The following is a 26,125-nucleotide window of genomic DNA, read 5'->3' as shown; positions in this document are numbered from 1 at the left end:
AAGTACAATATGCTAACCTAGCTAATTGGGTATTGTATCTACGCTATAACTAGGTATGTGAGAAATGAACTATAACATACTTAGGGCTAACCCCAAAAGAAAAGTGTGTTTAGCTAATGAAGGGTGCTCCCCTTGATACCATAAACACATAACATAAACAAAACAAAAAATAGCAAACTTGAGAACAAAATATGAACTTCTTATTTGCACCGCAAATGTAGAATTATAGAATTCACAAGTACAATATGCTAACCCACATGGGCGCCTTCATTACAGTAATCTACAAGACTAAGCCGCGAACTACCACCCAGTGTTGTCCTAGAAAATATTCAGATCTTTCTTAAACAGGTAATTTTATGCCACCTGGGAAGATTCTAGACATTGAAACTTAATACCTAGGGCGGACACACCTTAACAATATATATAGAGTCGGCCAAATACATCTTTGACAATTATTTTAGATATTTCAGGTAGCCTAACTTTGAAAGGCCATAACTCACAAACTATTTTTAGATAATAATTAAACAAAAAATTATCTTCGTTTATTGAAGTAGATTATGAAATTAGTTTCTACAATTAAAATGTGTTGAATCTAATGTTTTAAGAAAACATCCTATAGAATCAATAATGAAGGTCGTCTTAGGTGAAATAGATAACCATTATCAATGAAAATTTGTTGTGTTGCTCATTTTCTTATCGATCTTAATCTTATTAATGAGGAAATAGAAAGAATATTGAATTTATTTGATTAACTAGTTTCTACCACGAGATTCAATTTTATTTTAATTTTAATGTTCATAGATTTGTCTTAGAGTTGAATTGAGTTCTTTGTTTATTGATGTGAGAAATTTCTTAAGCACGAACCATCACAATGCACATTTCCTTGTATAAATAATTACAATTTAAAAAAAATTCAAAATATATGATAACAATGCACACTAATATCACAACTTAAAAAATATATATCCTAACAATCTTAAATGTCAAGAAAAAAAAAAATCACAATTTTGAGGACATACCTGATAACACTTTAGACTGGTTATACTTCCCCTTCCTTCAATTTTATCTTGGATAGATGAAAAGCATAAGAAACGAAAGGAAAATATGAAAACAAAATCCATTCTCTTGAACTCCATATATTTCAAGCGAGATAAATCAACAACAGAACATGTTAAATCAAAGGCAATGTACACATTATTTCTTCTCAATCTTAGGGAATCCGACTCGAAGTCGATGAAATGGGTTTTACCTTTTCTATTAGGAAATCAAGTTGAAATAAATAAAAACTTTGTTCAGTCCAAGATATATAAAGAAGCTAATGATTTACCATTGATCACTGAAAAGACCATTAAAATGCCACTAGGGATTCCTCTAAAAAGAATATGCAAGAATAAAAAATGGTCATGATATACCAGGATACTCTTTCTGTATACAACGTTATTTGCTTGGTGATGGCGATCCCTGCAAACAATTATGTGTTTCACATTACACAATTTACATTGCTTTCCGTTCAGGAGTTAAACCAAATGAAGCACTCCATAGGCTTTGATGGAATCAACTCATCGGCCCTAGAAAAAGGCAAGTAAAGCGACAGGGACATATAGTCATAATGCTCATAGAGGTTCTGAGCAAGAGAAACAAAAGCTAGAAAAGGAAACCGATTCCTTCTAATTTAGTCCTGTGAAGATTAACGAGAGACACGGGTATGTTCATACTAGTAAATATATCACTGTTGTCTGTCCATTGATTATTCTGCAACCTGCTAATGCAAAGTATCAGCCCGTATATGTTCTATGTTAAATCTTACCTCAGGCAGGCTGGTACAAGAAATCAATTAGCAAATTGTTTTAGAAAACTTGCCTGGTATAGGTAGTCACATGAAGAAACTTTGAGGAAAGATTGATTTTTAAAGTCATTGGATCGGCCAGATGAAACGAAACTTGTCTGCATCAACTAATTGTTCTAAAAGTAAAAATTGATGGGATCGGTTTGTCAAATTAAATAAAAGAACATAATCTGTTTGGTAAATTTAATAGAACAGTGATAAGCATGAAAGGTATTAAATTGATTGTGCTAAGACTTCCACTGCTCAATTTGAGGATGAAAATGGGGTGGGGCTGGAAATAGCTCCACCAGCTTAGGTTAAAAATTTACCACAAACCTATTATTCATTTCCCACCAAAATGATGTAATCTCATTCATTTTCCCACCGAAATGATGTAATCTCATCAAACAAAATTATGAAGAAATTGAAATTTTATTTTTAAAATTTATAACACCACAAGCTTCCTTGAATTTCGGATTTCAATTTTTTAAATTGATTCACATATGAACCACCCACTTTTAGATATTCCTAAAATATCTCAGAGACGCTCTATTTTTAAAGAAGGGGGTGCCCAAAGACCCAATCTTAAAAGTACCCTACATCACCTGTTGTTTTTATGGTTTACTACATGCCGTCTCTTAAAATGGAAATGCCCAACTCCAGAAATTTAATTTTTGCGCCCATCCTCTATACCCGCGCCTTCTCTTGCATAGAAATGTGTAAACCGTTTGATTCGATAATGAAAATGTACTAGCATTTTGATTGCAGAGGCATATGTTAAAGCTCCAGCTCCTCCTACTATTAAACATAAGAAAAATTATAATACCAGAAAAATGAAACAATAGTATTGGATACTAGAAAATTGATTAATCACTATTGAGTGTACTACCCTCGGCGATAGTTTCCTGTCGTGGCAGGAACTAAATATAACTAAAAATAATATTTTAATTGTCTCCCATATCTTTTCCTATAATACATGTCGCTGGTGTCCACAATTAGGTCATTCCATTCAAATAAATAAAATAAAATACCTTTTCCTATAATACATGTCATTGGTTTCCACAATTAGGTTATTCCATTCAAATAAAGAAAATAAAATGCCTTGTAAAAATCAATGGGTGTGATGCATACAGAGGACAAACAAAGTTAAATGCGATGAAAACATACATAAAATGGTACATGAAATCGAGAAGGCATGGAATTTATGTTTTTCTATTCCTGGCTTATCTCTAACATCTTAGCTCTTACGTTGTACTACGTTATTTGTGAAAACAACTTCCCTATGATGCACTCAATGCACTCTCCCATTTATCAATTTAATTGGCTGATGTAATGAATTCACTCAAAACACTTGTATTAAAAGTGAATTAACATCATCAGATTTTCACAATCTATTTGTAAATAAAATGTTTTTTGCATTTGATTGTGTGTGTTTTTTTACCATCAATGTTTCGGAATGATCCTGTACTCTCGATGATAGATCATGTAGTATGATCCAAAACATTGGTGGTTGAAAAAAACACAATCCAATCCAAAAAACATTTTATTTAAAAGTGAATGTTAGATTGAGATACATATTTCATCGGCCCATGATAATAGTGTGAATATTTTCTATTTTTTTTATTTTATTTTTTTGGTTTGAATATTTTCAGTATTTTATATTTCTTTTTTTTTTTAGAAATTTGGAGCAACATATTAACTACTACATTGACAAATACAAACAAACAATGAGAGGTAAACTTTCTTCATATAAAACGTAATTTTGAAACAATAAAAAATATAATAGATTTTTATTAATATGTCACTATAATCTTTAAGATCTATTTCTTGTACTATATATTATAAAAAAATCAAAAAAATTATTTAGACATTTATAATTTTTTCTTTTAGCACATTTTTTTTAATATTGAATAAATATATATTATAAAAGAATTGCACTCAAAGATTACATGAAGAAGCAATTATAGATATGAAATGAATACTATGACATGTAACAACAATAGAAATATAATAACCACTAAATAACAATAGTAATGCATATTACAAAAGAATTGCAATAAAAAGAAACTACAAGAAATGAAGCATAAAAGAACTAGACAAATGTGAAATTTTATAATTCTTGACAATTATAAAAATATACTATGACTCAAAGAATTGGTGAGGAGTCTCATAAGTAAGTTTTGTCTCCTTTATTATAGATACGATGAATTGAATTTGATGCTTCTACTTTCTCATATGAGAATTCTCTTCCACCCATTTTTTTCATGGATAAAAGCATCAACTCCAAGTGATTGGGGCCAATAAGAAATGAAGAGTTAGGATGTTGGTGTGACTTTATGAAAGGAATGTAGATTTAATTGTACAAACATAACTAGGTGCACAAAATTGATGTGTGTGATTAATAGATCCTTTCCCAATTAGTGTACAATTTGATGCGTGAAATTGCCAAGGCTTAATATCATAGGTAAGCTCTAGTTCACCACTTTAAATCTTGTATTATCTCTTCTTAAACCAAAGAAAAATTCATTTTCCAATAACTTTTGATTCTATGAGTCATCTTTCAAAAGTCTTTGCATGACTAATGTCTAGTCCTTTCATTTATTTCCTATTTAAAGTTCCCCTTATTCTTTTTGGAGGAATGGAAAATAGAATTTACAAAACAAAACAAAAATTGCATGCTTTCATAATAACTAGCTGAATAAATCTAAATTACAAAGAACATAAGAAGACAAAGATTGTTACAACAATACATACATTTAATAAACAAATAAAAATAGAGGAGATTTACATAGAATAATGAATCTTTCTTTATTCAATGGGGATAACTAGATTATGCCTCAATACAAAGAGTTATTTCACATCCATTTCAGGATGTATTTTGGACAATAATAATTATATTTTAAAGAGTTCATAGTCCCTTAAAATCTACATGGTGACTAATTAGGCAAACATTGTACACTTTTCGACAACGCCTAGGGAAAAAAAATTGATTAACTTATCAAGAATTTTTGAGGTGACTCAAAAACCATTTTCCAAGGTTGAATCATCAAGTATATTTAGGTTTAACTTGTTAAGCTAACATTAAGTCATGAATTTTTTTTTTAAGGTTATGATTTTCTGAAGAGAGTATATTGCTTGCAATGCTATTGCATTGTAAGGGAGCTTGAAGTTTCTAACAGGGTGAATTTAATGGATAATAATATTGGATTCTGTAAACCAAAATTGGGTGAACCACATTAAATTTTTAAAACTTATGTTCAATTTATTTGTGCTTTATTCCTTTATGATGTTAGCTATTGAATTGTAAGGAAGCTTGAAGTTTCTAATAGATTGAATTTACTAGATAATAATATTAGATTCTATAGACCAAAATTAGGTGAACCGCATTAAAAAATTTAAACTTGTATTCAATTTATGTGTGCTTTATTCCTTTATGATGTTAGTTTTATTTGCATGTAACTATCATTTTTTGTCTAACCAATCCAAAAATTATTTGCTGAAACAAAACAAAACAAAGACTATCTAGTTTTTTCAGAAATACTGCAAGCTAAGGTTGCAAAATATATATAGACTTCCCAAAACAACAGGTATGAATACATAAGCTTTATTTAATACATAGAACTAAAAGTAATAATATTTTGAGCAAAATAATTGTAACTGTAACTTTTAGGGCCTATTTGGTACCGGGAATACAATAGGAATAGGCATATGCAAATTCTTAAAATTTTCACTTCTTCATTTGGATGCACCAAATCAGAATTAGAATATGAAATAAAATAGGAATACGTATTCCAATTTTGGCCCAAAAATGAGGTTTTGCAATTCCACCTAAATAGGTGAAATTGGAATACGTATTCTTATTTCATTTTTATTTATTTTAGAAAACATAAATTTTTGGGTCCATGAATTCCCCATCAGATTCTGGCTAAACCAAACAAAGAATAGGAATATGTACCCCATTTTCTATTCCAAAATAGTTATTCCTATTCCCCTATTCATTCTATAACTAGACACAAACTTCAAAAATTATGAATTCCTTCTATTGGCAGCACAGAACATGCAACAATTTTACCAATAGGAAAAGTTGAAAAACTAGTCAGATAGACAATGATAGGGTTTCCAAGGTATGGAGAATGATAGCACGAATGAAGAAGGGAGATAACTTTAGTAACAAAAAGGTAGACAAGATAGGCTCTACTCCTACATCTATTCCATCCCAATTGGTCAAATCCATTACAAAATATGTTCATCCATAAAAGACAAAGGACTTTAACATAAGTCAAAAAGATAGCTTTGAGATATTATCAAACCTCTATGAAGAAAGGAGAAAACACATTATGTAGTAATGGCTAAAACAAGCTATCATAGCAACTCGTCATATTTAAATGAGACAAGATTTGCAGGGCACCCAAGTTCTTGCCAAAGATGGAAGCGTAGTTAAGTTTTGTTTTGATGCCAGCATAGACATTTCTTGCCAAATCACATATGCCTTTCCAATCTAGCTAAGCTATAGAGATATGATATGCATATAGCTAGTTTGAAGTTATTTTTCAAATTCCAAACTTAACAAACAACCCCAATCTAAATATGAGACCCCTTCTTGAGAGAAGCCATCCGTAATACATTTGTACAAAGTTTGTATGAGTAAAATTTCCAGCTGGTAAACAAGAAGAGCTACAAAAGTGGACCTTCCCAATTCAAATAAACCAAAAGATACATATAAACTTCAAGGAAAATATGTTAGTGTTTTTGGGTTACAGCTATGCCAATTGCCAATTTAGAATACCAAACCTCCTTGTGGGGACTTTTGTGGCTCATACAAGATATGCAGGCATTCTCAGACAAGTTCTTGGCTATAGAATCTTCTAGTGCATGTTGGAAATTTTGAGTTAAAGATACTCAGCCTTCAAATCTAGCACCAAGGGTTTCAATTAGATTTTTCACATCTACCTTCACAACATCTATTCATGCTAAAGAAAGATATCTATGGAAGTTATTCTATAGGAAGTGCATGGCGATGGATAAATCTAGACATGAATATCAGTGTCCTTGGATACTGAACATGATTTATTGTGCTACATTACTACATAATTATGAATAATATTGTGCTTTGAGCTAGAGATAACAACCTCACCTCTTGTGACCATATCTTGCTTTGGCCTTTTGGCATGTTCTGAGCTATTGTATATATGGAGATGATTGAAGGGATCATAACTATATAGGCAAAGAGACTATTTTTTTTGCCACAATGTGAAATAGTTCTATATTATTACTCTTAAATGGCATATAATTCAAGTTTAATAATGATAATCATGCCCTCCATAAATATTAATATGTGAATGATAATTAAGGGAAAAAATATTTAAAATATTATTTAACACATTTATCTATTGTGTATAATGACCTCAATGTTTGAAGTGTCATTCTTAAACTATCAGTACACTTGTGAAGCAATGACTCGTGGATTTCATTGTAATAGAACAATCAAGATAAGATTTTGTGCATTATCTTTATGGGCTATTGTATCCATCTAAAAAAGTTGAATGGGATGAAAATGAATTAAAAAATGATAGAAATTATTCTTGTTTTTACAATATTTTAAATTTATAAATGCACATGTCAAACTATGGCTCATGCACATTGTGGCATTAGAAATTTCTAGGACAAGGGAATGTTAGCTCCTATAATCATACCCTACATTAATGATAATAATTGAATGATAAATTTAACAAGACGTTAAGAAATTTCTTTTAACTCATTTGGCCATTATGTATAGTGCAATCTATGTTGTGATGTGATATTCTAAAATTGTATGTAAACTTGTCAAGCTATGTTTCTGCGCTTTATCATATTAGAACCATAAAGATAAGATCTTGCTTTTAGAAATTGTGGACTATTTTAATTCTCAAGAAAAATTGAGAGAAAAATGAATTCAAAAAAAAATATAATTTGTTCTTTTAACAATATTTTAAATTTTATAAGTATAGTTTTCACTCATGTAGTTTGTGACACTAGCACTACGTAGGATACAATCATGCTTATAGATTTTGTGGACAATTGTATCCTTTCATGAAGTTGGATTATGTGAAACATGGAAATTGTAAACGTCTTTAAAACCACCACAACACACACACACCCTATATTATATTTTGCAAGTCATACTTGTTTATTACACTATGAAATGGAAGCAGTTCACTGATAGGACAACTTAAACATCACGGACTAAGACTTATAGAAGTGGTAACTTAAACATCCCATCTTTTTAACCACGGCAAAGAACTAATCGGGTGAACTGAAATGGAGAACTAGGGTTTTGGTGAAATGAATGTGCATATAATTTTACAAATTTACTATCTAATGTTACGGCCTAGAAGCATCATATTGGACCTTTTTCCGGTTGTCATTTTGATTTGATAGGAAAGCGTGCTTTTGGCGTGGGTTTTTGAAAAGAATGTTGAAAATTCCACATATTGTCTCGTTTGGAAATTTGGACAGGATATTAAATGCTGTGATGTAGCCAGTACACCAAATGCACGTATAAGTTGGACCCGATTTATACTTGGTTCAAAGCAGCGATTCAAAAATTATCACGTTGTGTTCTACCTTGTACAAAATTCAGGGGCTTTTAAACAATTTCACATAGTAATAGAAGACTTTAGCCCTCCACGAGGATCATGGGAGATCAGACTTTTCAATCTTTTCAATGAACATTTTTTTTTTTTTTCATATTTGATAGGTGTAGTTCTTATTAAGAGAATCTTGGATCTCATTTTTCCAAATTGCTTTTAGAGTCCATTTGGTTGGGGGAATAGGAATAGGGGAATAGGAATAACTATTGTATAATATTTATTCCGGAATAAAAAATAGGGGTACATATGCCTCTCAGGGAATAGGAATAGCTATTGTAGAATACTTATTCTGGAATAAAAAATAAGGGTACATATGCCTATTCTGCTTGTATTCCCGTTACCAAACAGACCCTTAATAAATGTGTTGCATGTTAATCTTCAACTGAAGGATGAAAATCTTGAACCTCAAGCTTGGAATATTAACTTTTATATAAACTTTTTTCTCTATTTTCTTATAAATAGGAAGCGTTAGTTCACAACACCAAAGAAACTCAAAACTTATCACCTCTGCAGGCTAATAGGTACGCTCTACTTCACCACTTTATTTCTTTGCTCTGTTCGCTCTTTTCTTTTTCTTAAAAGAAAGACAACCGTTTCCCCATAAGTTTTGTATTTTGCGTGATTAATGTCATTTATTTCATTAGTTTCCCATTTACACTTCGACTTGCTTTATTTTTTCGCAGGATTGGTAATTAGAATTTACAGAAGATTTGTAGAAATCAACGGCCGTAAACATTTATTGGGCTCTTTGAAGGTAGACGCTGGAAGAAACGGTTGGAGGAGGCAGAGGTAGGCACCATCCCCATCCCCATGCATATTAGGCCTATTCGTTTTATCATGAAGTTACAAGTACAAAATTTGTGAGTATTTAGTTGGATACTGACAACTAAAAATTGCAATTTGAGATGAAAGAGAGATGCAGTGCATTTTTTTTTTCACTAACATATCAATCCCTATACAAAGATAAGTAAAATATGTGGAGATATCTCTGGTTAAAGCATAACCTTAAGTTAAACGTAATTATAATTTAAAATTAAATCCAAATGGCCCAAACTAAGTTCTTTAAATATCTGTTACATAAATGTAAGAATGAAGCAAATAAAAAGACATTGGCTGTGTTCATAAAAAAACATCAAATGATTTTCTTCAATGTAAAATAGTTATGAAAGAAGATTTTACAGTAATATAGTTACAACATTTATTTGCAGTTTTTGGGAAAAAATAATAATCTTGAGATGCTATTAAGTAGAATAAATTTTAATATTTGTAAAAAGCTCTCTATTGTTTATTTAGTAGTATTGTATTAAATTCATAATTTTATAAAACTTTGAGTCTATTACCAGCCAATCGTCTCCAACTTCTCTAGGATTAGGAGGGAGTTCCATCCAGCCAAAAATGGAGCTGCCTTTCTTGGTACCCGATGGATCAGGATAGTTCTCAAATGTGTAGGGCCCAACTAAGTTGATGACTAGATATGGCTGGAGATGTAGCTTTTGACTTGCCTACCCTCCTAGCTCCTCGTGTTGTGATGTGGAGCTTAATCAGTCTTGGAGGTTTATTCGGCGCAGTTTTCCACTAGATTATTTCTATGGGGGTTTGCGGGCAGTGCCCTCAAGATGGGGTCAATTGGTAGCGCCCCAGGTCTGCTATTTGTTGTAGTACAAGGTGCGATTGAGGAGCAACACCTCCATGGGGGTTTTCAGGGGCCCCAAAGACAAAAATGACTTTACTATTGTAAAAGGTGTCAACTGCTATTTTTCTTTTGGACGACTTGTTCTAACCCTAATTTTCTAAGTGGTAAAAACTTGTATAAAATGACTTAGGGTTAAGGATTTCATAATGTATGATGAGATTGTAGCTTCTTGCGACAATATTGAGTTGTAAGGGATTGTGAATTGTAATCACTAAATAATAATAATATCGGACTTGATGTCAGTGGATGTAGCCTAGGGATTGGGTGAATCACGTTAAATATTTGTGTCTTGTGTTCTCTTCTATGTGATTTATTATTTTTTGGTGTTGCTTATATTTGCATGTAATTGTTATTTCTGTTCATGGTTGATCCTAACACCTTGAAGCACACTACCTCCCTTAAACATTAAGTAAGCTATAGTTTCGATCAGCCCTCACCCATTTCCCTTCCTTTCGAACAATCTAGTTAGGTCCCTCACTCTACATGTAACTTGTTTGTCTTTCTTCATTTTAGTATCTATGATATGTAAATGGTGGCATAATTTGTAGTCCTTGCTATACAAATAATTATCACAAGAATCATTATTATTCTTTAAGTTGGTCTTATAAAATACTATTCTTTTAAAGTGGTAAATCCTAATATTAGAAAATTTAATGCCCAAGTTAATTTTAATGGCATCTGTTTAGAAAGGCCTTTAGAATTATGATTATGTGTACTATAAATGTATGTCTATTATAAAATAGTATTCATATAAAGTTTCGATCGAATCAATATGTTTGTTGTTCTGATTAAGTAATGTGGAAAAGGACCCAAACCCATTACAATATTAACATCAAGTCCATAGACAAAGAGATGGGAACACAAGCAATAACACTTTATCAAAACATAACAGAAAAAAAACTAAATGAGTTGAACCAACAAGACAAAAAATAGGAGAAAGTATGAGGCTAAGAAGGCCAAAATGAAAAATTCTAGCAACAACCAAATATCAAAAAATAGAAACCAATAGGAAAAAAACCATTGAACACTGAACCAACATTATCAAACTAACAAAAACACAAGAAGAAACTAGCTAATGTACTAAACCAGCAACACCAAGCCAACAACAACCAACCAGCACCAAAAAATGACTACTATCAGAACCTAGTAACTGAACACTCAACACCCACCACCACTAGAGGCACAAAAATAAAAGACCAACTAGATACCTTTGCAACTCCTTGAGCTAGTCCAAGAAGGACTGATTGAGGGGGCAAAAGGAAGTAGTCTGACCAATCCCATAAGAACTTGCATCTTACCGCCTTCTTTACTCAGAGTCTTCTCCCTTCTTTTCCTCTTCGCTTTCATGTCCTCTAGCTCCATTCTAATACCACCAATGGTAGGCTCCATCTTAATTTGGGCAAAATTGTGCTGGGAGAGCAACTCCTTGAGTTAACCACCAAGGTTATCTTGGGCCTTTTTCATAGAGCTAGGGATCATTAGTACTTCATTTATCTCCTCCTTAGAAGGCACTTTCTTACAAAAAATTTATGCTTGCTCCTCTAGCTACTCTTGATTATGAAATTTTTCTCCAATTTCTCTCTCTACATTCCACCAAGCTTTGTGATGTATACAAGTGGTCTAATCTTCCACTTTCCCTTTTTCCTCTTCTATAGCTTCCACCTTATTAATTTTTGTATGGGCAATGTGCATATAAAATAACAACCATCTAGCAAGAGCCTTAAGCATGTTATAGCATATAGCCAACTTGTTCAAATGTAAGGAAATAATTTCTAGGTCAATGGAACATCCTCCCTTTTAGGAAGACGAGAAGATGAATTTTTTTTCAGAGAGTTGGAGATCTTAAGCATAGCTCAGATCAATTTTAGGGGAGGGGAAAAAATGATTCGACCCAGAGGAGAGAGGGGTAAAAAATTGAGCAGAGTGATTAGGAGTCCAAGCTAACTTAGTAGCCAAGGATGAACCCTTAGTAGAATCCTCCAAGACCTCAAGTGTTTCTTCTTTGTTGAGTAGGGAGTTTCTCGTTTTTGTGCTTAGCTTTATGATCTAGGAGGATACACATACCAAAAACAAGGGGAGGCCATAGGAGCGACAATGAGGAAATATGAAACATGAAGAAATAGGGGTGTGCATTTGTTTCACTATAGACAAAATATGAGGAAAAATCAGGTTATTCAACTCAAACACTAGATGAGGAGAATTTAGGGGCACCAAGTTCCTATGGAAATCATAAATCCTAAGCAACAAGTTTTGGTGTTTAGAGGGGGAACCTATAGCATTACTAAAATTCTTAGCAAAACATTTATGATATGTGATGAGATATTAATTGTAATCAACACTTATAAAGAAACTAAATGTATCTTCTTAAATAGAGTCATTTCATGTTCATAAATATCATTTTCTATTTTCTTAATTAATTTTTTAATTAACCATTTTCTAATCTGAAATTTTGACTTTCTTATGATATTTATAACTAATTTATATATGTTTAGATGGTTTACATAACATTGAATGTATTGAAATATCTAAAGAACATGCCTTCTATTTTATTGCATGTATATTATTAACTTTTTTATTTCACATAAACAATAGAACATGTATGAAGTATTACGGGATAAAAGTACTAGATTTATGAAATGTTTCACAAAATATTTTAACCATTAAAGCTAGTCCTTGAGTTGTTTGTTGATTTCCTATCTTTATACATTATCAATGTTCAAGATACTATAGTTGTATAAAATGCTCCCACTATTTAGTCTCTTAGATGCTTAACTAGGTTGATTTGGGTTACTTGGTAATTCTTTGATTCATCTTTCCTTCATTTTTTTCAATTATAGTGGTTTCTATTTTAGAAATTATTTTTCTAGCTTGTTTCACCTTAAGATTAATAAGAGGAACTTCAAATTAATCTAAAATTTCTAAATAATTAGCATAACAGAATCTACTACTAGAGTTAAATCTTAACTTTTACAAACAAAATGTTCTTTCCCTATTGATATTTTGATTAATTTCAATCAAAAGAGGCCTTTAAATGCCCCCCAAAAATATCAAGTCAAAAGAAGTTCAGAAGCTATTCACGAGTAGTGATATCAACCATTAAAACAAAAACATAGCAAAAAGTCCAAGAACTAAAACTAGTAGAGTTTAGAAACAACACATGGGAAACTAAATAGAAGAAACTCTTAACTTTTACAAAAAAAATGTTCTTTCCCTATTGATATTTTGATTAATTTCAATATAAAAAAAGGCCTTTAAATGACCCCAAAAAATATCAAGTCAAAAGAAGTTCACAAACTATTCACAAGTAGTGATATCAACCATTAAAACAAAAACCTAGCAAGAAGTCCAAGAACTAAAACTAGTAGAGTCTAGAAACAACACATGGGAAAGTAAATAGAAGAAAGATGGATTTCCTTCCAGTTTTCATTGGAAAATTTGAGAATATATAGAAAGTAAATATATCTGGCTTGATGCATGAAAATATAAAGAATAGATCCGTCTTTCACCATAATATGTCCCTCTTTCACTAGTTGCATATAAATAGGATATGTCTCCTCATGTTTCCTTCTTGTGATCTTCATGCACTTTAGCTCCTCTTGAATAGTGTTGAAGGAGGAAGTCATCTTATCCATAATTTTATTACTAAACTAGACCACATTTGTAAACTTTTTATTAATCCAACTTTGATTACCTTTGAAATTACCCAAAGCTAAAGTAATTTTATTTTTCTCCTTATTTGAGGGAATAAGTGTTTTTTATCTCTCTATTTTGGTTCTCCATTATTCTCAAATTATCTATTTTTTGTGCTAGTTCATCTACCACTTATTACATGTTGATATCCATAGTGGTGTTAAACTAGTCTTTATCTTTAGCTTTGACCTCAACAATGACTTCTAATTTATTGATTTTCTTTCTTGTCATGTCAATTTGGGAAACTAACCACTTGATAATGAATTTTTTATGGTTGTAGAGAATGAATAGTATCCGTACTATGTTCCAATGGGTTAGTTCTAGATATAATTGTATCAGAGATATATTATTATTATTTTGATAGAAAGCTAGGAGAATGTTATGGTTTTCTGTGAGGAGGAGAAGGGTAAGGAATATATATTAGGGTTTTTTATCTTGGAGGAATCTAAAGATGAGATTGTGTTATTTTACTAAGGACATCTAGAAGAAGAACAAGTCTATCATTGTTAGGGATTCTAGAGGGATATTGCACCTTCAATTGATCTATTTTATGAAATTCATTATTTTTATCATAAGTTGAATTATGTTAAGGTTATATTCTAGTTAAACTAGATTTTGGAATCCATAGTATATCTTCTTCTCTCTATAGTGGTTACTCAACCTTCTCTAACACCTCAATATTCTTATCTCGAGTTGTGTCATTTTTTAGTGCTTTTAAGCTATTGGGAATATTCAAGTATGTATGCTTGGAGGTTCTCTTATAAGGGGTGGAGAAGGATTCCTCTTAATATAGGAAGATGACTCAAATTGAGCTTTCCTTAGATAGCATTTATATAATGATTAATAAAGTATGATAACTTATAGTTAGCTAGGATAACCTAATATAAGGTTTCATTCCACCTCTCCAAAGATTCCAATATTTTTAGCAAATTGGGTTCTAGTTTTCTTAAATAATAGGGGAGAATCTATTTTATTCTTCCTTTTCTTCTCTTTACCTTTACCTAGTAGATCCTTCTGAAATTAAAACCATTTATAAATCTGATGTACTCAATCCAAGATAAATTCCCAATGGAAACGTCTAACCTTGTAGCTAGAGATTGCACAATGGAAATGGAAAAAAAAGACAATAAATAATACCATCAAATAAGGAACAATGAAGTTCAAGTATCATCAAGTTGGTCTACAAGTGCAAATTATAGATTTTCAATAGACATGATCCATTACTAAGGACATAATCCTTATTTCAGATCTTTGCTATCTAGATCTACTTACTTCAGCCCTTATCTTCCTTCTACTCCTACTAAACAACTAGTAATCTATTTATATGCAATATCGCCAGCTACGTGTCAACTTATCCAATCGAGAATCTCCAAAATAAAGAAATAATAGATAAAATGATTAATCAAAATTAGGGTTGCTTTTTGAGTAAGATTTAATTTTTTTGAGTGGTGGGCTTTTCCTTTTCTTTTTATTTTTATATCAATTACGCAACCTTCTCTATTCTAACTTGTCGATAAAACTGTGACAGCGGGCAGAAGGAAATAATAATAATAAGGACCAAACAAGTCAATCTTTGGCTAATCAGCTGGGAAGGAGAAGAGAAACACGAACCTGTTCTGCCCAAATGTCGTTGCAAGTCTTTAGGAAATAAGAGGAAAGATAAAAGAAAAGAATATTTGTTCAGAAGAGGAGGGGCTTATCATTGTGGTACACTTCCATAGAAACAATGGCAGATTTGAAAGGATTTGTAAACAGGGTGTTGCTGCCAGTGCAACTAAGCCTTGGATTATTTCAGATAATGAAGAACACGCCTCTTTGGGCAGTCATACATTGCGCCCTTGCCTCCTTGCTCAACTTCTTCCGTTTCCCTTACACTGACTACAAAAGCCTCAAGCAATTCAGAGGTCGAGTTTTCAAAAAAGTGATCTCTCATACGACCACTGCAGGAACGAAAGCTAAAAAGCAGAAAGATTCTGAAAAATCTCAGGAACAATCTAAGAAAGAAGACAAATCTGAGGATAAAGAACAATTCAAGAAAGAAGTAGTTAATGTGAAATACCTGGGCAAGGAGTTTGTATTAGAGAGAAATGATGAAAATAAGATGTTAATGATGGATGGGCCTACATACTACATCACAGACAAAATGTGGGAAACTGTCAAGTACATTGAAAAGGTTGCTTCAAAGACAGTCTTCGTGAAAGATCATAAAGAAATATGGGAAGAAGTGGTCACGGGAGATATCATGAAGTTTGAAGAAGTGCTGGATTCATTGATATTAGATAACCGCGATGTTATTCGTCTGGACCATGATTACTTCTTGCCTGTCAACTTATTGTTGTCAGAGATGAAGTTGACGACAACTTTAAACTTCGTGGGCCTGTTCCTAAAAACTCAAAACCGTATTCATTGGCTCATTCCTGCACTACTAACCTCTGTATCAGTAATAATGGGGTTCAGCACAAATCTGAGGTTCTGGATCGGTCGCCTTATCAATACGATCTTTTGCAAGTCACTGCAGATGCTGTGTGATCTACTGCCTTTGGCAAGGAGGAGGTGGGTTTATTCTTTGGGGAACTGGGTGGATAATTTGAAGCCCGGCAACGACTTGAAATCTAAGATTATGAGAGGCACTGCGATCCTGGTCGTTGCCGCTGGCGCAAAACTTGACTCTGAATCCTTTGCTGACCGTGAAACCTTGGATCGGAGGGAACATTTATATGTGCTTGTTGTTGATAGAAGTGCAAAAGTTGATGCTGAATCTTTTTCTGACTCCATAAGTGTGGTTGTTGATGGAGGTGCACAGACTCACCTCGACTGTGAATCCCTGGTTGATCCGAGAAATATTAAACTTTCTTTTCTTACTCAGTCAGATTCTGTTTTAATGTTGAAATGTTGGCGTATACGTGTGCTTGTTGATGGAGGTGCAAAAGCCCATCTTGAAACCTTGACTGACTGCAAATCGTTGGCTGAGCCTGTAATCATGATTGACAAGAGCAGTAAACGTGTTCGTCTTGCTAAAGGTGAAAAAGCTCAGCATGAACTCTATGTTAACTCAGCATATGTATATGAGATTTGGCCTGAAGTAGGCCCGTTTCTGTTCAAATGTGAGTCTAAATGTGACTTGAAATGGAACTCAAGTCGTTACTCAGTTTACATCGAGTGGACCTTCGACATCACCAGTCAAATCTGCACATTGAAAGCCGGTCGTGTTGCTTCGCAGGAGTTGTTAGAACCCCATGATGTTTCTATCATAACGGGTCATCAAGATAATGATTGTAATCAGGAGTATGATAAATATCCCTTCAGATTTCCTTGTTCGTATGGAAAGTCTTTGATAGCCAATGATTTGGATACATCATCTGTTGATGTTGAGTGTAGCAGCAGCGAGGAGGCCATAAAACTACTGAGATTTGCTTTCTACATGGCCAAGTACAAAACAACTTCACTGAAATCATATGACCGTAAAAGTAACAAGGTGACTGTCCGCCGCTTCGTGGCGTCAATCAATGCCTATGCAAGCAGCGGTTATCCCCCTCTCTACAGATTGATCGTGGACGACGTAGTTGTCCGCTGATATTCTCAAGCTCCCTCAGTGGGTGTCGCATTTACGTACCAATGAATGTAGGAATGTATGTCTAAGTAAAACCTACCAATGAATGTAGGAATGTATGCCTAAGTAAAACCTAATTCAATGATGTAGATGGAAACTAAGGGCCCATTTGGCAAGGAGAATAGGATTAGGAATAGGCATCTGTTATTGTGGATTTGTTATTTTATATTTGAATTTTATATTGTGTTTGGTTCTATAAAACTAAAATTAGAATTACAGTTAATACTAAAATTAGAATTACAATTAACATATCACTGAATGTAGGAATGTGTATCAAGTAAAACCTAATTCAATGATGAAGATGGAAATTTAAATTACACTTGAATCACTTAAGTTTTATAGTATACTTCTAAAAATGCAATATAAATATATATTATATTCTCTTAGAATTAGGCAGGTTATAAAAATCCAGCAATCAAACATAAATGCACTGTATATCATAAAAGGAGAGTATGAAGATGATGATTTAGAAAAGCATACAATTATAGGAGATATTTTTCTAGAGTAATACTTTTAATCACTTCAAATACTTCAGATCTAAATATTTAGAAGCTTGGTCTCTATAGAAAACATTCATAAACATAAAACTTGTAGTCCACTATCCTAATAGTAACAAACTTTGCAGAATATCAACACTAACAGCAAAACATCTCACATAATATCCACACAAGTATGACTCTTTTGAAGTGAGCTCTATGAGGAGACAACTCTGTAAAAGGTTACAAAACACACTCTTAAATGTGACCTTGTGAAAGGATTTAATCACCCTATTAGGAGTGGCCTTATTAGAGGGTTTTAGAGCATTCCCTTAGAATGTCACCTTGATTAAAGGATTTACAAATGACTATTACGTCAACCTTGATTAAAAGATTTCAATATTTTAATACAATGCTTAGAAAGTAATAGTAGGTTGATCTGATAAATACAATTCACTACAAATATAGATCATAATTTGGTCTAATAGCTAACTCATTAATTGGACTTCATTAACATCTCCATTACTGATTTGCTTGGCATCCCTTCAAGCAATCACTCTTCTTCTCAACACTTCATTATTTAGCCTTCTGCTCAAGTTTGCCAATCAATATAATCACAACTACTCCAACCTCTCTAAGGTTAGCACTTGTGCCTCCATAAACAAGTAATTTTGATCTTTTTCCAATTAAACATCACTATAGATCTTAGGGTTTGGTCAGATTCATCAAATCCATCCATCTTTTTGTTTCCTCCTTTCTCTTCTAGAAACATCTCATTGAAAACATGCATAGAAACACTCAAACTTGTTTTTTTATGTATTAAATGCTCTAGGTCATCCATCCTTATCTTTAACACATTTTACATATTCCAAGAATTCAATTGTGTCGGCTGGAAATTAAGATTTTCTCATAATCTGTCAAATTTTGTCCCTTGGACAACACTAGGTCTTGACACTCAATCATCACTGAATTACTCGATCGATACTAACTATTCTACTCAAAAGACTTTTTGATACTCAATCAATATTGATGCTTGGTCAACACTATATTTTGTTCATCTTATACTGTCACTTAGTCAACTCTAGCATCACTCGACATATGCTTCTAGTTCCTTAATCTTTTTCTCTTTGCTTGGCCAAGCCTATGCATTTGGTCTTTCTTTGATCACTTCTTATAGGCTTCAATGCAATTGACTTCTCCACTTAGGTTATTATAAAACAATCACTTTATCTTATCAAGGTCTAACTAATCAAGTGCCCATTGTATTTCCACATAACTCAACCTTTCCTCTATGTCCTTTTGTTATGTCTCCTTCTCAAATCCTCTTCATCAATCATCTTGATATGGCAATCTACTTAGTAAATTTCTTACCAATAAGGTTTGACATCCATGAAAACATAATAATTGTTCCAATTGTAGTTTCCAACAAGTTGTACCTAAATTAAATCATATTACAATTGATCATTTTTACTGTAGTAAATAAAATTGATTATTTTATTAAATATTTAGCATCATTACTTTGGATATCTTTTTGAAATTGATTAATTTCATCTCCTCGAATAAATTTTTTTATTTCTCATCATCATGACCTTTTAGATGTTCAGTTTGAAGGCTTGAAATCAAACTAGATATTCTAGTTATATCTTATCATTCTTTATTCTATTGAGTTTGGAGTTGATATGATCAATTCTTGTTCCATCAAGCTTAGAACTGATGTCTTCAAAATTTTAGTTAATTAAATTTCATTTTATCATGATCAAAATTCTCAATCTGTAAATCAAGATGAGTTTCATTTCTCCATAGAAGGTTGTTCTCTAAGTTAACATTATCATTTCTTTGAATCAACATTTTGCTTACACATCAATTAAAAGAGGAGAAAATGTAACCACCCTAAAATGAGCTATTCTAGCTAGGATCTCTATTTTTTGTAAATCAAAAGCTACACCTTAATTATGCCACTCCAAATGTTTTATCAATGGAATAATTAATCAAGATTGTCAAAATCTTGGATTGAGCATTAAATCATCATTAATTGATCAAACATCTTCATTAGTTTCTTTGGATTATTTAATGAAGTCAATCCCATTAAATCTCCTTACCTAAAGTAGGTAATTAAAACAAATTAATAAAAGCTCCTAAATTACAACACATCACTAGGTGATAAATAAGTTGTTAATGGAAAAATGGGAGATAACAAATATGGATCAATTAAGGGTTAATCCTAATAACTCATTAAGAAATAATCTTACTCACTCATTTCATTTTAGTTTCTATAAAAAGGAATTAATTTTGAGCTCATTTGTTCTACACTCTTGTACTCTCAAGTATGTGATGTAGAATTAAGTACTCATCTTAGCTTAGTTGTGCACTTTACTTTTATATAATTAGGAAACACTTCAAATTAGTAATGGATTCAATCAATTTGGTATTAATTTTCTCATCTTAGATGTATTGTAATTGCACTATTTCAATTTGAGTCTATGATTCTAGAATGTATTGTCACTTAGCATTGATTTGCAATGTCTAAGGGCTCCTAAAAGATTCATTTCATACTTGTTATAGATAGAAAGCAATATAATTATCTTGTCAGTATTTTTTTCTTGGAATTTTTACTATTTTCTCATTATGGAATATCAATATAATTTTTTATTGAAGTGTGGTTTTATTGTTGTAAGTACACTATTCATGCACATGTGCACACGCGCATACACACATGCGTGTGTGCACATGCGCACGCACACACACGCACGCGCACACGCACACACACGCGCGCGCACACATACACACACACAATAACATATATTCCTAATGTTTATAATCATTTAACAAAAATTAAGCATATAATCATTTAATAACAATTAACAATATAATCATTACATAGATTCCTAATGTTTATAATTATAAGAAGGGGAACTATGTTTCTTTATAATTTGTATATGAATTTATTATATTTTCTTAGTAAACTCTAACAATACTAAAATTTATGTAAGACTTGATAAGAAACAAATGCTCTCTTGAAAAGATGGATATTCTTATCTAAATTGACATGGGGAACTAAAAAGGCCAATGCTTTATCATAACACTGATTTTTTTCTCCATCTTATGTTCTTACTAAATCATCATAACAATTTTGTTAATAGTTAAATGAATACATCTTGACCCTTTTATACTATTTGAGGACTCTTAATTTAAGAGAGGGCTTGTATTCCAAAACCATATTTTTTGCACCTCATTCATCTAATATTTCTTTTGTAATTGTATAGGATAAAATATGGATGAATAGGGTTTAGAATAATGCACATGAAAAAGGCCCTAAACCTATCTTTTTACACATACATCTGAATTGCAAAAGGATGGAATGTAAATCTAGAAATGATGATATTGAAATGAAGAAATAAAAGGTATTTACTTCTAAAAAATGATTGGTTGACAACCGTATCAAACGATCTAAAAAACTATTGATTTTCATAAACCTAAATTGAAGCTATGAGTTCTACAAAACCTAGAAATCTTTTTCTTTTCTAAGGGTAGGTCGACCTTGACCTAGATAGAGGGGTAAAATCTTACCCTAGAGAACAATTATGCCCCAAAAAGATGACCTTAACTTGCATTTCTCCAACAAAATTTCTATCCATGGATCCCAAGTTTGATGAAAAGGGTATCCAAATCTACACTGATATTCATTGTTCCACACCTATACCTACAAGAAAATTTGTTTTTTTATTGGATGGGAGGTTTGCTTTAATCAAACTCCAGTTTGGAATCAACTTTGAAATGTAATTGAAATTACAATGTAAATATAAACAAAGTAAATGGAATTATTCACCTTTCTTATGTAGAAATCCTTGTGGAGGATTTGAATTCTTGAATCCACAAGTATGGATGCTCAAAATGAATGTAGAAATGAATGCAAGATGTCTCAAATTAATGGCATTAGATTTTCAACACCAATCTTGGATGGATCTTGGATTAGAGAGAAACTTGAATGAAAATGGATGAATCTCTAACAAGAGGGCTCCATAGAGCTTGAATCCTTTAATGGCTACTAATGGATCTATTTGATGAATTGAATTCTTGAAGATGGATGCATGCTTGAACTTGATAATGTTTGAATGCTCTATCAAGAATGAGTATAACTTCATCTCATCTCCTTATGCCTTGTTAGAGAAAATGAGGGAAGAAGGCTTCCTTATATAGAGATCTAGGACACAAACTTATAGAGAAGGCTAACATGGGAGAATTAAATCCCAATTAACCTTAACCCATAGAAATGGACCTAGATTAAATGAAATTTAAGAGTTTACCATTTTGGAGACCAAAATAATCAACCTGGAAGCAAGAAAACAATTCTTTCCAAAACCTGATATCTAGAAATCGTGGAACCTTTAAATTTGAACCTTGGGTCATGGTCAAGGTCAACCTTGATTTAAAAGGTTTTCCTTGACCCTAAGGTCAAAAATCATAGGATATTAGTCCAAAATGCTAGAAAAGTGTAGAGAGAAAGTGGAAACGGGGGCATAATTAGGAGAAAAGCTGTATCTAAGCTGAGCACCCATTCAAGGTACTTGACATGACCCCAAATCACCTACTCAAAGGGCTAAATGCTCTTAACATGGAAGTGCTTCCATTTTGAGATGATACATTAAGTCCCCACTTTAGTAAGAGTATGGACTTGATGCAAACTCTTACTAATGGAGATCATAGTGAAAAGATAATCTTATTAAAATCAAAGGGACAAATGGATCCTCAAGCCCCTAGGGACTCAAGTCTTTGTCAACTCCAAGATTACAATAAGAGAAACATCACTAGAAAAAGAGAGAGAATAGGGAGAGAGGAGTGGCTAACTCATCTAGTAAGATGTGTATATCTCACTATGAACCACAAAAAGAATAAGACATTCCACCAAAAAAGAACTTGATAGTCACCTCATAAAGTTATGTGTCTTCTAGTGTCTTTGTGAATGTATATAGTGTGTCTTCTGATAGCTTTTATAAAGTACCCATGTATCCATACTATCATATCACCATAGAATAAATTTGTAAAATGTGTATCTCTTCAGCATTTAGCAACTTATGTGCGTTACCTTCCGAGGATTTATCATATTTGAAAATTTAAAATGTGTCTCTTCAAGATTTTGTAACTTATGTGCATTACCTTCTAAGATTTAGCATGCTACAAAAAAAAAGGTTAGAACAAAAATACATAATATAGAATGAGGGAGGCCGTATATATGGCCCCCTCCTTAAGATGGAAAAAAATGCATACTATTTTGACATGTTAAGGAAAGAAAAGAACAAGGATAAAACATTCTTCAACATCAAGACAATATCCATATACAACACCTAGTGCAAGCCAAGAAGGTCATAGGTCTTATGAGCCCATGGAAGGGATGAATGCAAAGAGATATCATGCAAGAAGTGAAAATGTAATCCTTGTGAGGGATAGCACACTATTCAGCTTCCAAGGTGAGAGATTTATCAACCATGGAAACCCAATGTCAAAAAAAAAAAAAGGTTATGATCAAGGATAGAGATCCTCAATGCAAACCATAATTTTAATGTATGATTGAATATCATGTAATGGATAGATACTTCTTAACCAAGGAAAAGTGGATCCCAAAAAGATAGAAAGGAAAGAGATGACATCCATGCCCACTAAGCATAGTAAGAAAGATGGAAGGGGACCTATTATATCACTCGCAACACTATAGAAGACAACGAGCCCCCAAGGATTAGGCTAATATTATTTACATAATGTGGAGTTCCATAATAGGGACATAAATGTTATTTAGAGAAAATAGGATTGAAATATAACTCATTTCCATATGATATATAAATAACCTTACCATCAATGAGCCGCCTAATCTTATAATGGAAAGGTTGACATTCATTAGTAGAGTGATCATGAAATCTATGATATAAACAAAAAGGAAGAGTCTTTAAATGTGGACTATGTTTCTTTTTGTGTTTAGCTGTAGTAATCACTTACAATGAGCGAGTTTAGGCAAAATAACTTCTTGGTAAAATTCCTTCATAGGTTTATCATGTTTAGAATTTTTATTTGAGATGTTGTTAACATTGATTTTTTGTTGAGGATTAAATCCCAATCCATGAGAATGGTCATGCCCCCCATTCTGTAAGGGAATTTGAATTCTCTATTTATGCGTACCACATGCTTGACCATTAAATCCTTTTTTAACTAGGAAATTATAACCAAGACCATAATGAGAGGCCATATCAGAAGGAGTCAATGAAACTTTAGTTGTCACTATGTCATTATTAGTAGGTTTGATAGTTTTATTGTGGATAGAAGTAGTGAAAATGTTGTTACGAAGGGATTTAGAAGTAAAAACTCATTGTTCAAACTCTCTTTGTGGCTTATAATATCAAGATCAAAAACTTTATACTCTCCAATAAAGGTAGGATTAAAATCCAAGGTTCCCTAATCATCACCAGGAAGAGCATTAGCGGAAGAAGGATTACTATTAGAAATAGGAGTAGTGTGGGTTTGAATATTTAGATAAGGATTTGGCACATCATCTGCATGAAGTGTATACATCATGTTGTTATGTATAAACTTGACTTAATGGTGAAGGGTAGAAGGGATGGCATGAATCTCATGCAACAAAGGTCTACCCAAAAGAAGGTTATAATTGAGAGGTCCAAGAATAACATGAATAGGTGTATTCAGGATGACCGAACCTACTTTGATAGGTAAGGTAATGATTCCCAAAGTGCTCTTAGAAATATTATAAAGCCACATATAGGAACATTGTCAGGTTGAATAGTTGAAAGATTGACTTGAATTTCTTTGAGCATGTCCATGCTACAAACATTAAGCCCAGATCCATTATCAATCAAGGTCCTATGAATGATACTTTTATTAATAGTAATAGCCACCATAAGAGCATCATATTGATTTTTAACTTCTGTAGAAGGTAAATCCTTTTGAGTAAATACAATGTCAGAAGGACTTAGGGTAATATGCATGCATTGTAAGAAGTTATTGATGTTCTCTTGATTAGGAGGTGAAGTAGGAAGAGTTTCTAGAGCTTTTTACAAGGCTTCATAGTAGGTAGGTGAAGTTTGAAGAAGGTCCCATAAGGAAATATTGGCAAGGGTATTTTTCAATTGGTTTATCAAATCATACTCCCTGTTAGGAAGACAAGATGGAGGAAGGATGGGTTGAGAAGGTGGCAATGAAGTAGAAACCACTAGATTAGGTTGAAAGTTACTCCTTGTATGATATGTGTGGGCTATAGAACCTTGGTCATTGAAAGACTCTAAAGACACCATAGATTTACCTTTGATAGTAATGCGAGGACAACCTTTGATGGTCAACAAAGGTTTTGGATAAACCATTTTAGTTGTCTCAACACTACAAACAAATTTAGAAGAAGGAAGCAAAGAAGATATCCTAAGAGGAGATGAGTTAGGATATTTATTTTCCATAAGATCATCACTAAGAGGGAGAGCATTAAGGGAAATAATATCATTCTCCACTAATGCCTCATCACTAGAAGGAATTCAAATGGAGGTAAAGCATCTATAATGTCGTCTTCTTTCACTGAAATGTCTACATAAGGAGAGTGTTTTTTAGAAAAAAAGAGTTATCATTATGTTTGAATATGTCATCCATTAATAAATCACCCTCTTGTATCAAAGCTTCTTCGTGAGACGGGGATAAATCAATGTCTTTATCCAAGGGTTCATTCCAAAATGTAGATTCAGTCACAATGGTTTCATGAGGAAGAGAGTTTAATCAACATCCAAATCCAAAAGGTTCATCCTAAATAGGTGGATTGTCATCCCTATCAATAAAGCACATCATAGGCCCATCATAAATCAATAAAGCTTGATCCCAAAGGTGGGAAGAAGGTAAATTATATTCTAAAGTAGGCTCATATAAAGGACATATATTAGGAGAAGAGTTGGCATCAATCCTCAACTCATATCCATAAAGAGAAATATGAGGGAGAGTTGGATTAAATTCATCTTCTTTCCCTAATATATCCTTATAAGGTAATTCAAAAGAGGAGAAAGCAACATCACACACTAGGAAATATCATTTTAGGTTTATCAATATTGTAAATAGTGGAACATGAAGGCAACCATGCACACATCCTAAGGTAAAAGTCAATTGGAGATGTTGTGGAGGAGAGTGAAATAGGAATAGTATCAATGGAGATCTTTTCCAAACCAT

General features: G+C 32.6%; 1 protein-coding gene across 1 annotated transcript; it reads left to right on the top strand.

The window, feature by feature from the left end:
* Window positions 1-8,867: 8,867 nt before the first annotated feature.
* On the top strand, window positions 8,868-17,581 carry LOC149580588 (uncharacterized). Its single transcript, XM_089792079.1, has 3 exons — window positions 8,868-8,975; window positions 9,138-9,243; window positions 15,366-17,581. Exon 3 carries the CDS (start codon window positions 15,564-15,566, stop codon window positions 17,409-17,411), a length of 1,848 nt encoding a protein of 615 aa, XP_089648205.1. The 5' UTR covers window positions 8,868-8,975; window positions 9,138-9,243; window positions 15,366-15,563; the 3' UTR covers window positions 17,412-17,581.
* Window positions 17,582-26,125: the final 8,544 nt, after the last annotated feature.

Source organism: Cupressus sempervirens, chromosome 1, assembly GCF_028749045.1.
Source record: "Cupressus sempervirens isolate cs-2001-9-10 chromosome 1, ASM2874904v1, whole genome shotgun sequence".
Lineage (NCBI taxonomy): Eukaryota > Viridiplantae > Streptophyta > Pinopsida > Cupressales > Cupressaceae > Cupressus > Cupressus sempervirens.
This window is presented reverse-complemented; position numbering and strand designations above follow the sequence as displayed.

Excerpts from the sequence above, each read along its gene's own strand:
- LOC149580588 (XM_089792079.1), top strand. The coding sequence starts at position 15,564 with ATGGCAGATTTGAAAGGATTTGTAAACAGGGTGTTGCTGCCAGTGCAA.